Genomic DNA, 14242 nt, shown 5'->3' with positions numbered 1-14242 from the left:
TGTCTCTATAGACATAACTACCATATCTTCATTAACTTGGAATAATGGATTGCCAAAATTTTGAAAGTTCAATAAAGGTTGTTTTTCTGCATCCCGTTTTCTGTATAAATGGTTAAAATGTGAGACCAGAGTTTCAGCAGATACAGATGAACTGATTACATATTTATTTATCGTTTTTTTTTGTTTCTTAGAAAATTCCATATTTTCTTTTGGCTGCCATAGAAATCATACTTCATATCTCTTGTGAACTTAACTCAATATTCTGTTTTTATGAAATGGCATTTTATAAAAATAGAATATTACGTTAAGTTCAGAGAGAATATTGGGAAATGTTTCTGTTTTCCAGCGGAATTCGTAAAATAATATTCAATATAGTGAAGTAAAATGCGTAATATTATATAATATTACGAAAATATAAATTGACATATTACGAGTAAAAGAACAAAAGAGAAGACAATCACTGATTCTCCAGCCTATGATGAATTTTTTCCAAAACCATATTTGCTTGTCAAACTTTGATCTGAAATTATTAAATCTTATTTCGGTGCGGTGTAATTGAATGATTGGGTATAGTGAATATTGCGAAACCTAGGAATTTGAAAAAGTCTAGCATTGTTTGACCTTAAATCATAGTTTTCAGACAGCCTAATGATAAAATTTTCAGATTTCAAATGAAAAAGTTTTAAATTTAAGAAATTTTTAAATATATAAGAAAGTTTCAGATGAAGTAAATAAGTTTTTACAAATAATCCTAATGGTATGTTTTTGCAAAATTAAGAGTGGTTTTATTTTATTTGTGTACTATTTGAGTATCACCCCAACATACCAACCCGTACTGGAGTTTGGAGTTAAATAAGGTATAATACACAGTACTGATCAAATGTTCAGAACTATACAAACGTACATAATAAAGATTTCTTATAACTTTCTTGAACTTTGTTCTTTCAAATGATTAGTATAGTCCCACAAAAATGAGAATGGTGCACTAAATCAAAATCAGGCTATAAGGATTTGCAATAGTAAAACTGATGTATTTAGCTTTTAAGATTATGATTTATACTAGCAACAACATCGAAATCGTACTCACATCCATGTGTGAAACTAGTATCATCAGCGAAAGCAGTCTTGGTAACGTTTCTTAGAAATTATGTTAACATTTGCACGAAACAATGTACGAAAAGCCTTAGAAGTTTTTTTTTACAATGTAAAGTTATTGGAAGCTTTGAGACGGTACTACAACTGTATTATTACTGAACATAAATGTTTTTTACAGCATTATTGAAGTCATGGATATTTTAAACTTTGATGCGTGTGAGTTGTTGGTAAATATACCAACTCCTGCACCTTCTCTTTTACTTCCACATGAGAATATTCATGCATATTTTATCAGATTTTTTTTTTAAATACCTATCTATTTTTGTATAAGAGACCAAAATGAGATGTTAATTTTTCATTTATGAAAATTCATTATTGAAAATTTCTCTAGTATTTGATTCGCAATTCACAAATATTTTATTAATATTTGTGAAATAAAAAATTTAATTTAATGTTCTCATTTTTTTACCCTTAATTTTCATTTTTTTGCTCTTCTAATTCTACTAATAAATATAGAAAGCATTCTAGAAAACAATAGTTGTACTGAGCAGTTAGAAGAAGTTACAAGTTTAACAAATAATTTGCTTACAAACAATGTTGAAACAAAAAAATCTGATGCAATCAGCACATAGCCGACCAAAATCTATTGTAAAGTTTAGAGAAATACAGATAGAATGTGATGCACTTTTAGAGCTGTTGAAAAACTAAAAAATAATAAATCGCTAGGAGAAGATGGACTAACAACAGCTGTTTAAATGTGGTGGTAACTACCTCACAAATAGAATACATAGCTTAATACGTAGAATATGGGATAGCAATTACAATGCCACAAAAATGGAGATTGGGATTATTATGTCCCATTTATAAAAAGGGTGATAAATTAATATGCGACAATCATAGAGGAATAACATTATTGAGTCATAAGTATAAAATATTATCGAACATCATCTGTGATAGATTAAGACCATGAAGAAATATTAGGACAATATCAATTTGGTTTTAGAACTGGTAGTTCCATCATTGATCAAATTTTCCTTATTAAGCAAGCCATGAGAGACGTGCAATGAATATAATATTGATTTGCATTTATAATTCATAGATTTTAAACGGGCATTTGACAATAGAAACCGAGGAACATTCCTAAAGCCCTGTTAGAGCTAGGAGTACCACAAAAAGTTATTAAATTAATAAATATGATGATGAATGAATCAAAAGCAAAAATTTTCATGCAAGACAGCGTATCAGATGAATTTAATATAACAAGCGGAGTAAGGATACGCTATCAGTGCTAGTATTTAATATTATACTTCAATCTGGAATTGGAAAGCTAGATAAAGGCGGCTATATTTTTATAAATTGCAATAATTGCGAGAAGATTTTGTGATATCAAAAAACCCTTGTTAATGCTAGACATGGAACTGAAGAAAGTAGGGCTTAAGATTAACGAGAATAAAACTAAATATATAAAAATGTCCAGAAATGAAACGAAGACAACTACATGATATACAAATACAGGACTATTTTTTCCAAGGAGTAGAAAGCTTTAAATATAAGAAAGCTCAGTGTAGATTTATCCAATGATAATAGTATAAAAACATGTATGCAAAACTGAATTAAACAGGCAGCAGGTGTTATTTTGCGAACAGAAAACTTATAAAATCAAGACTTTTAAAAAGAAACGATAAAAGATACAAATATATAAGACTCTAATTCGTCTTGTTGTAACATATGAATGCGAAATATGGACATTGAATGCAACGGAATAAAACCATCTAGGAATCTTCGAACGAAAAATACTGAAAAAAATATTTGGTGCAATAAGATTAGAAAACGGAGAATTTAGACGAAAAAATAATAATGGCAATAATGATCTTATTAAAAATGAAGAGATAATATGTTTTAGTAAATCACAACGATTAAGATGGGCAGGACATTTGTGAGAATCAGTGAATATATGGCACAATATAGAGTTTTACAAAGCAGACCTACATTTAATCGCAACAGAGGAAGTCCGAGAACAGACAACGTTAAAAATGACAACAACGTCAAAAATGATACCATTAAACTTCAAGTCAGAAACAGGAAAACAGAGGCTAAAGATCGAAAATTATGGAGGCAAATAGTAAAGAAGGGCAAAGCTTACGAAGAGCTGTAGAGTCAAAGAAGAAGAAGAAGGAGTTAAAGTTTTACAGAAGATTATGAAAATACCTTTTAAATACTTATTCCAAATTTTAGGGTTGCTTTTAGTTAACATACGTAAGTGCTTTTAGTTAACTAAGTGTAAATTTGTGTAAATAAATTTGGGGAAGAGGGTGGAAAATTTTCTTCTAACGAAATGAACTATTTTTAGTATCTAAAAGCTGTTAAAATATCCCACTATCTGAGGTTTAGAAGAAAAACAATATCGAAAAGTTGTAAAAACGGATTCAAATATAATATATCGCGGTACAAGAAGCCATTACTTTTTCTGCGCGTACACAATTTTAAAAATTCATATAGTTTCACTACAATAAAAAATCTACTCTAAAAGGGGCATTTTTAGAGTTTTTGGAGACTATAACTTTTTTAAGGGGCTTACAGGTAAAAATTTTCTTCTACGAAAATAAGTTTATAGTAAAGATCTATGTATATATAAAATTTCGAATTTCTTCAAGGGGGCAGAAGTTTTGTAAACATGTCCACGGACGGACGACATAATGAAATTAATAAGCGCTTTTTTCAAAAAGTTTTTGGGAAAGTACTAAAATATTAGAATATAAGAAGCATAAAAGTATTATTTGGCGAATGCCAGATAGCCAGACACTTATAACAATATAACTACTTTCTATGATTTATGCAATCGTACCATAGATTGATATAAATGTATAAATCTAAAAATTAAACGATCATTCGATACCATACAGATATAGAAATAAACTAAAAACAAGTAAAAACGTTTCAGTCGGTATAAACCGATTGAATTATACCCTGCACCTTTCGTTATTGTGTAGCAATTACTCGAACACGTGAAGACATTCTATAGAAACTTCACGGATATGTCTGACCTATTATTGGACATCCGACTGTCAAGTTTCATGAATCTGACTTTATAATTTTTCCAAATATTTAAAATTAGCTTTTACAGTTGTATGGCAGGTACCTGAACCTGTCAAGCAATTCCATCAAAACTTCATATATCTGATCTACAATCGGACACACAACTGCCAAGTTTCATGAATCTGGCTTTATTATTTTTTCAAATATTTAAAATTAACTTCTGGAGTTATATGGCAGGTACCCGAACCTGTCAAGCAATTCTTCTAAAACTTCAGAAATATATTTGGCCTATAATTGGACACATGACTGCCAAGTTTCATGAATCTGACTTTATTATTTTGCCGAATATAAAAAATTTGCTGTTGAAGTTGTATGGCAAGTACCCGAACCTGTTAAGCAATTCCACTAAAACTTCACAAATATATCTGATCTATAATCGGACACACAACTGCCAAGTTTCATGAATCTGACTTTATTATTTTTCCAAATATTAAGAATAAGCTTTTAGACTTGTATGGGAGCTACTCGAACCTGCCAAGCAATTCCACCAAAACTTCACAAATATGTTTGATCTACAATCGGACATATGACTGCCAAGTTTCATGAATCTGACTTTATTATTTTGCCGAATATAAAAAATTTGCTGTTGGAGTTGTATGGCAGCCACCCGAACCGGTGCAGCTATCCCATTATAATTTTTAGAGCATGTGTAAAATGTAATTGGACACATGTGTACAAAATTTTATATTTATAGCTTTATTAGTTTTCGAAATATTTAAAATAAACTCTTTGAGTTGTATGGCAGCTACCCGAACCCGTTGTCCGAATTAGTCCAATAACAATAGGGTTCGTCCTTGGCACAAAAGAAAAAACTTGTGAAAGTTTGGTGTCGATAGCATTATTCGTTTTTGAGTTATCGTGCGATCGGACGGACGGACGGACGGACGGACGGACATGTCTAAATCGACGCAGAATTTTACGCTGAGCAAGAATATATATATATGTCCATACCGCAGATGACTCCTTCAAGTAGTTACAAACTCCATACCAAAGTTAATATACCCTTCACGAAGTGCAGGGTATAACAAGTAAAAACGTTTCAGTCGGTATAAACCGATTGAATTATACCCTGCACCTTTCGTTATTGTGTAGCAATTACTCGAACCTGTGAAACCATTCTATAGAAACTTCACGGACATGTCTGACCTATAATTGACATCCGACTGCCAAGTTTCATCAATCTGACCTTATAATTTTTCAAAATATTTAAAATTAGCTTTTGGAGTTGTATGGTAAGTACCTAAACCTGTCAAGCAATTCCATCAAAACTTCACAAATATATCTGATCTATAATCGGACACACAACTGCCAAGTTTCATGAATCTGACTTTATTATTTTTCCAAATATTAAGAATAAGCTTTTAGACTTGTATGGGATCTACTCGAACCTGTCAAGCAATTCCATCAAAACTTCACAAATATATTTGATCTATAATCGGACACACAACTGCCAAGTTTCATGAATCTGACTTTATTATTTTTCCAAATATTAAGAATAAGCTTTTAGACTTGCATGGGAGCTATTCGAACCTGTCAAGCAATGGCACCAAAACTCTAGAAATATGTCTGACCCATAATTGGACATACGACTGCCAAGTCTCATGAATTTGACTTTATTATTTTTCCAAATATTTAAAATAAGCTTTTGGGGTCGTATGGCAAGTACCCGAACCTGTCAAGCAATTCCACTAAAACTTCACAAATATATCTGATCTATAATCGGACACACAACTGCCAAGTTTCATGAAACTGACTTTATTATTTTTCCAAATATTTAAAATTAGCTTATGGAGTTGTATGGCAGGTACCCGAACCTGTCAAGCTATTCCTCCAAAACTTCAGAAATATATTTGACCTATAATTGGACACATGACTGCCAAGTTCCATGAATCTGACTTTATTATTTTGCCGAATATAAAAAATTTCCTGTTGGAGTTGTATGGCAGCCACCCGAACCGGTGCAGCTATCCCATTATAATTTTTAGAGCATGTGTAGAATATAATTGGACACATGTATACAAAATTTTATATTTATAGCTTTATTAGTTTTTGAAATATTTAAAATAAACTCTTGGAGTTGTATGGCAGCTACCCGAACCCGTTGTCCGACTTAGTCCAATAACAATAGGGTTCGTCCTTGGCACAAAAGAAAAAACTTGTGAAAGTTTGGTGTCGATTGCATTATTCGTTTTTGAGTTATCGTGCGATCGGACGGACGGACGGACGGACGGACATGTCTAAATCGACGCAGAATTTTACGCTGAGCAAGAATATATATATATGTCCATACCGCAGATGACTCCTTCAAGTAGTTACAAACTCCATACCAAAGTTAATATACCCTTCACGAAGTGCAGGGTATAATGAAAAAAACATTCATCTTATTATGTTGTTAAATGATACAGGCACATACTATTCCAAAAATTTAAGAAACCTAAATTTATTGACAAAATTTAATAAAAAAACGTCAAAATAATGCGAATTTTTATTAGAATATTCTGAAAACATGTGAAAGAACAATATATCCATGTTGTAGTGATATGCGGAAAACCACTTTGGAAATTGCAAAAGATTGAGTGAGGCTATTTTAAATTACAAAACTTTATACACACTCCCCTCAAAAGATGTTTGTAATTATGCAATTACAAACTTTTAAACTGCGCCCCAGTTTTCAGGTGCTTAATGTAAGTTCAGGTATATTAAAATAATATGATGTATATTAAAAATCTGATCTAATAACCGACCGCAATGTATATTGTCTAGATTAGTAAAAGTATTCCAGAATATTATGAAACGCGTTTTAAGGACACTTAAAATTTCTTTTATGTTAAAAATAAGCTTTTAGTTAACATTACCTAAAAAAATGTGAATTTGGTTTATACAAAAAGTTCGTCAGTAACTTTTGGTAATAACTAGAACTCGAATATTGAATTTCAAGAAATTTCATCAATTCGTTCCGTAGATGTGGTAAAAAGTGTAAAATCGGCTCCCGGATCAGTTTCCGAGCCCTGATCTTTCCAAAAAATTTATAGATTCATTGTTTTGACACCTCAAATTTAAATATTAAACTTCAATGAAATCGGTTGATTATTTTTCTTTATACAATACGCAAAAATGTATATTTGATCCATAGTAAACGTCCAGTTGCTGTTGGCTGATTTCTTCCAAAAGTTAGGAGATCTCGCGGACGGACTTATGAAGCTTATGTATGTAATTTCAAGTAAATCTTATGAATATTTTCTTCAAATAAAAGATCCAATTCCCATAGCCTGATATATCCCAAAAGTTGATTAATTCGTGACATATTCGAAATAAACTTACATATAAAATTTCATCAAAATCGGTTCAGCAGGTAGACGGACAGACAGACTGACAGCCCGACAGACCGACACCTCTCTAAAAATAGTTTATTTATGCTCCCCTACTATGAAGAAGTTTGTTCCCACCGAAAACTCGACATCACATAACTTACCCTGTTGTATACACAACGTAAAAAGATATGAACAAACTGAATGGAAAAGTATCTTGTGTAAAGTACATACATATGTATTATAAGAGATGTCTTCAATACGAAACTATAACATCAGTTTTTATTAAACCACAGCTTTATAAAGACTGATTAGTTTTGAATGCTTGTTGTAAAGGATCTGATAATGTCTTTATATTTAAAAAAAAATTTTTTCAATTTTTTCTTTCTTCCTGTATTTCTTTCTTTTTCCTTCAACAGATTTGAAATGGGAAGCTTTTTAAAATATGTATGCGTATAATATCATGAAATTTTTTTAAATATTAAACTCTTTTTACTTAAAAATAGGAAGAAATAATAAGAAATATGACACGATTAATAAAATTAAAAAAAAAACAGGAACGAAGGCAACAAGTCGGAATTCGTAAAAGAAATTAAGTATTGAGCTGAGATTGACTATTGCGACTAGTTAGATATAAAGACATTAAATCTGATTTTATATTTTCATATGTACAAATATAGATTAATGGGAAAGATAATAATTAAATGTATTTTAAATGCGTTTTTAAAATGCAGGATGGGTCAACTCGTTTTTAAATAATACAAAAGTATCATATACAAAAAGCTGCACGATAACGTTTATAATAAAAGAGATTGATAAAGCGTTATAAATGAAAATGATTTAACTTTTAAGTAATTTATAATTGTTTAGATTTAATGTAATATATTATATAACTAAGTTAAACTTAAACATTTTTTCATAAATTTTTAATCAAAGGTAAATTTTTAATAAGCGGAAAATTTTTAATAAGAAGAAAATGATGATTTGCTTACTTTCGGAACTGTTGATGTTTGAGATGTAGATAAGGGTGTTATATTATCTGCAGTTTTTGTTTTTACACATCTACCGCTTTTGAAATATAAACGACGTAATGCTGTTGCAGCAGAAGAATTATTAATCGTATCGTTATCTGATCCACTTGAATTTCCTGGACTAGAAGAACGACGCATTGCTAATGACATCATTGCTGACTTAACAGTTGTTGTTGTTGTTATTGTATTTTGTTGATTATTATCATTTGCTACTGACACTGTCATATTAATTTGACGTTGTTGTTCTTCTGTAATTGAACTTTATTAATAGAAGCTCCAATAAGCAGTGAAGACGTTTGTGTGTATTTTTTAAACATAAACATGCACACATATACAAATTCACAGACAATGACTGCGAATTATATACATATAAACAACGTTATATTTTACCAATTAAATCTTTTTTAATTATTGATATTAGGAAATTGGGTTTTATTATTTTACTGTTATCAAACTACATAATTAATCTAGTAAAATATGTATAGGTATTCAGAACTGATTGTTTTTGCCATGTTTTCGAAATTTTTAATGTCCCGTATGCAAATGCATTAAATATTTTGCCCGATATTTTAAGTTTGTTTGCAAATTATATTAAAAGGAAACTTTATTTGCAAAACCAGATTTGAACTTTGAAAGTCTTTTCCATCTTTTTAAAGAAAGAAGTGTAAAACTATAAACATAATACAAATTTGTAAAAATTTTGCATAAACTATTATTTTACACGAGCTGATTAGAATAAAGAACAATGTTTATTTAGACTACAATATTTCAATTTTTTATTTTTCGTACCCACTGTTATACGAATACGAATTTTAAAATACTGTTTTAAATAGCTACATTACCTCTAAATTTGGTCCCAGATATAGTTGGTGTTATTGAATGCAAAGGAGACGGGGTTCTTTCTGACAAGTGGCAGGTTATTGTGGATCTTTGTTCAACAAAACTTTTCTGAAAATAATAAAAATTTAAAATTTTTTTAATAAGTTATTTTGCTAAAAGATAGAATGGAATGAGAGTGTAAAAGCCTGTGTATAAAATTTAATTTTGGTTTATCATACGAATTTATTTTGATTACTATACGAAAGACATCAAGATATTACCTTTGACAGTCTTAATTTTGAAGCTTTCACTTAAACCATTTAGCAAAAAAACTTTGATCAGTAATAAAAGTACGAAAAGAGTATATTTTCAGTTTGTTTCGTAGAGCCATCAGGACAAATTACAACGACGAAACGTTTAAATCAAGAAAGCTTTCATTTAATATATATATGCATTTTAATTTTTAGTGTTCAAATTTCGTTTTCTACTTTTTAACAATCAAACATTAGTCGAATACAAATTTATAATGAATAAAGCAAAATTTCTTGTAAAAAAAAAATTAAACAAAACGAAAACATCTTTTTTGCGAAATAATAACTTAAATTCTTCAAAACACAATAAGTCTATGCCTGGAAATCTTTTCGTCACAGCAGCCTCTACTGAAAATGAGAGGTCTATACTGAACCGCTCCTTACGAACGATGTGCGAGTTCTATTGAGTTTTGGCGGAATTTCGGCAGGCACTATGTATCTGCCGGTTATGAAAACTATTTTCCTTCGTTATATAGGAAATAATATACTTGAATTATGGAAATAATAGTAACCGTGGTAAATTTTCAATTTATTTGAAGTGATGTGTAGACAATTACTTCAAAAGTTAGTTTTTTGGCATTATGTATTAATATACTTTATATTTTATATTTGTTTAATTTATTTTTGTTCAAAGAAGTATTACATTTTTCGTTCCTTATATTTAATAAAAATAAGTTTATAAGTTTTAGAAATACTATCGGAAGTATTTCGTTTGTATTAAGTTTTAAATTAAGATAACGTGAGAAAATAAATTATCGAAATGCTATCGATGTGATAAATTTTTTTTAACTTACATGATAAAATTTTAATATTTACGTTATGGTGGCAGGACAAGTATTCGAAACATACAATTTAGACTAAATAACGTAAAGTTCAAGTTTTAGAAAAATTGTTAGTTTAAAAAGCCTTTCTAATTCACCAAGTCAGATTAAATGTAATAACTATTATCATGAGCATATGTATTTTTGACATGCAAATTTTTAAACTGAATTTGACCGGCTAATTAAAAATGTTAGGTGTTGGAAAAGCTGAACCAGCAAATGCAGTATTCTGCAAATAGCTTCAAAAAATAAAACCTATATATATCGAATAAAGGTATTGTAAGACTAGTATGGAATTTAACACAATTCGAAACCGTTGTTACGGCGTTACAGAAATTAGTAAACATGTGATAATGTTTACACAAATAATGCCACTATTAGTCAATTTTATTTATTTAATGCCTTATAATTATAAAAATAATTAAATGGTAAAAATATAAGATTTCTGTAAATACTAAAACTTGTAATGGCTCCATATATACGTTATAGTTTGCAAGTACTATTCAACAAAAAAGTAAAAACAAAAAAAAAAAAAAATATTAATTTTGGTTCGAAAACAAGTACCTATTTTGACTGTACTAAATGAAATTATTTTAGGAATTGTTATCGATTCCTATGTATAACAAAATAGGAAATGATAAACAAAATGATAAAGAAAGAATTGAAGCAAACTGGCTTTAGTCATAAATTGGTATTTCATGGGAAATGCATTGAAAATATTTTGTTTTTAAAATTTCATTCAGAACTTTTTGTGAAAAATATATCTATAAAATTTATAACATTTAAATAACACAAACATTTACCATGGAACTAATCTCAAAAATTTTATTTTTTTTCCCGATTGTATTATGCTATTTTCATTTGCAAGGTGTTGCGGGTAAGTTTTACATTTTGCATAGGTGAATTCTTATGTTTTACAATAATTAATAACTAACGGTTTCAGTGAATTTTTACCTTACGAAAAAAATAAAATAAGCAAAAATTTTACCTTGTTCACTTAAGAAAGACATGCACCTTTATTACAGTATATGAACAATGTTTCGTAGGCCTTCATTTATAAAATCTAAAATTTTTGATATCGCGCAATTGAAATTTTTGTTAAAATAATTTGCCAAAAATTTTATTTAATAAGTAAAATTATGTCCTGCCCGCTATAAATAATTAAGAATATAAGACACATAAAATGTAATGCATTCGACGTATAAAATTTAGTAAGAAACGCTTAGTTGCCTTGGTGTATTCTAGTGTATATATTTGATATATACCCTTGCTCATTTAAAGCACGGTCTTTTAAAAAATTTTGAATCTTCTGAAGTTTGATAAGAAAATAAGGCTTCATAAAGTGCGTATGGTAGTTAACGAAATATATATGAATGTTTTTAGCATTCAGAAAAATATTACATTTTTTAATTCGGTTTAATACCAAAATAAGACATAACAGTAAGACAGATTTGTTTTTTTATCAGCTTTATGTATGAGAGTAACAATCACGAATTTGGGAGTTTCAGGAAAAACAGGTGTAAATTTTATCGAATTGTCATTTTAACCTACTTTAATAAAGAACTACGCAATAGAAAACAATGGCCTGCGATTATTATTTGAGAACAAATAGCAAGTCGAGACATTTCTTTATGTTTAGCTCAAACATTTTACATAACTTAAAATTAAAGAATGCATATACAGATACCTATTTTTTAGACAGAACAAATTTTTAACTTAAAAATTAAATTTAAAAATTATACGAAATAAAACTTATTGGCAATAATATTCCATTTAATATCAATATAAACAATGAAAAACTAAAACAAGAATTTGTTAAAATAAAGAAAAACGTTATACCTAACTATAAGTAAATAGAAGCTTTTTCATCGTATCTTTTTTCATTTCAAGTTTGTGTTTGTTGCACAAACGCAGCGTTCTGCTGACAGGTTCATGTTTCCCGTAATTGGTCCTATGAAAAGGAACAATGAAAAGATTAGGGGGACGAGACCTAAGGTTGGAGTTAATCGCAATTTTATTTAAAATGTCGAAAGAGATTGAGCCAGTTTTCATAAGCTGAAAAATGAATAACAAATCCGCGGCATCACGTTTTTTACCCAGTGTGGGTAGGTCAATTAATTTGAGTCTGTGCACGTAAGGTGGAAGAATGATGGGGTGACCATACTTGTGAAGCATATTCAAGATGAGGACGGACCAGGCATGTGTAGAGCGATTTTAAGACATAAGGATCATTAAACTCCTTTGACAAGCGCTTAATGAAACCTAACATCGAGCTTGATCTGCATATGATATGATTCAGGTGGTTTATAAATGATAACTTGCTATCAAAGCAAACACTCAGGTCTATTATTGAGTCAACTTGACAAAGAGCTTGGCCATTCAAAGTATAGTTTGTAACAAATAGTGGTTTTTGCTTAGAGAAGCACATTTGTGCACATTTACTTACATTGATTTTTAGGTTATTACTTGAACACCACCCGTCAAAGCGGTTAAGATCATTCTGAAGATACATCGCATCATTTGCAGAGCTTATTTTTTTGAAAATTTTGATGTCATCAGCATATGTTAATACCTCACTGTGCGTTAGCATGGAAACAACATCATTAATTGAAATTATGAACAGCAGTGGACATAAGTGACTACCCTGGAGTACACCACAATTAGACGAAAGAGGCAAAGAAATTGCTAAACGAAAGCGGACTCTGTTAGTCCTACCAGAGAGATATGACTTTATCCAGGCTAAGAATCTGTCAGGGAATTCTAAGGGGTTCAATTTTGGAATAATAATTTCATGTGGTAGTATATCAATGGTTTTGCTACAGTTAAAATTACGTCCGTCTGATACCCATTTTGCATATTATTTGAGAAAACTGTCGTGGCTTCCACTAGGTTAGTCACCGTGGAATTCTTTTCCAAGAAGCCATGCTGACGCCCACTAAATGGCATACAATGGAAATAAATATTGTCATATACCATCAACTCAAAAACCTTAGGAATTGCCGACAGTTTAGCTATAGTATGGTAGTTTGACATGTCATTTTTATTGTTTTTCTTATGGTTTGGCCTAATGATAGCTTTCTTCCACACGGAAAGCTTTCACAAAAGACTTTGTGAAAGATATAGTAGATATAGTAATCGTAACGTTCTTTTGCTGCTAATTTAAATTGATCACACGCCAATCGGAAATTACCATAGTCGCTGTCGCCTTTAGTGGAGAGATATTTGCGCAACAGCTTATTCTTTTTGTTGCGAAGTATCCTCAACTCTCGTGAAAACCATGGAGGGCCAAAGCCAGCATCTTAAGTTTTCAACACTAGAATAAACAATTCAAATGCAGCAAAAATGATTTTGTAAAACCTACCCGTCATAGACTCAATATCAGCAAAGTTAAATACTGAAGAGAAGTCATAAGTAAAAAAGAAATTATTTAGCAATGTGAAATTCGCCCTTTTAAAATCAAAACGATAGAAAGTTGGCTCGTCAATAGATGGTTGGTCATCAATGCAATAAGAGAAAGATATCGGAGGATAATAGATATCACCGTTAACCAACGGATCGGGGACAGTTATAGGTAAAAAATTATACCAATTTTAAGTAAAAACTAGATCCAGTTGCCTCGATTGATGGATTGTTATTGAGGATATTCGTTGCAAATTATTTAGATGAAAGGTATCTATAAAAGACAACTCCAACTCACTAGAACAGTCAATTGTAATCAAAAATAGTTCGTTATCATAAGTCGTCCACATATTTTTGGGGAG

The 14242-nt window shown here is 30.2% G+C and overlaps 2 protein-coding genes across 5 annotated transcripts in view; one reads left to right on the top strand and one right to left on the bottom strand.

The window, feature by feature from the left end:
• LOC129610748 (J domain-containing protein DDB_G0295729) overlaps positions 1 to 10243 on the bottom strand; it is a 71056-nt gene extending 60813 nt beyond the window's left edge. The window contains exons 1-3 of one of the 4 annotated variants that reach the window (XM_055523430.1): positions 9631 to 10243; positions 9373 to 9478; positions 8492 to 8778 (exon numbers count right to left, since the gene is read on the bottom strand). In XM_055523430.1, coding sequence (XP_055379405.1) covers positions 8492 to 8755 — 264 coding nt within the window. In that variant the 5' untranslated portion in view covers positions 8756 to 8778; positions 9373 to 9478; positions 9631 to 10243. The remainder of the gene's footprint in view (positions 1 to 8491; positions 8779 to 9372; positions 9479 to 9630) is intronic. The other 3 variants (XM_055523431.1, XM_055523432.1, XM_055523433.1) reach the window with 3 other exon arrangements.
• Positions 10244 to 11187: 944 nt separating this feature from the next.
• Positions 11188 to 14242, top strand: part of LOC129611196 (uncharacterized) — an 11245-nt gene continuing 8190 nt past the window's right edge. The window contains exon 1 of the mRNA XM_055524187.1: positions 11188 to 11358. Within this exon, the coding sequence (XP_055380162.1) occupies positions 11286 to 11358 (73 nt within the window). The 5' untranslated portion in view covers positions 11188 to 11285. The remainder of the gene's footprint in view (positions 11359 to 14242) is intronic.

Source organism: Condylostylus longicornis, unplaced genomic scaffold, assembly GCF_029603195.1.
Source record: "Condylostylus longicornis isolate FDR11 unplaced genomic scaffold, ASM2960319v2 ptg000048l, whole genome shotgun sequence".
NCBI lineage: Eukaryota > Metazoa > Arthropoda > Insecta > Diptera > Dolichopodidae > Condylostylus > Condylostylus longicornis.
The sequence above is the reverse complement of the archived record's forward strand: the minus strand, read 5'-3'. Positions and strand labels throughout refer to the sequence as shown.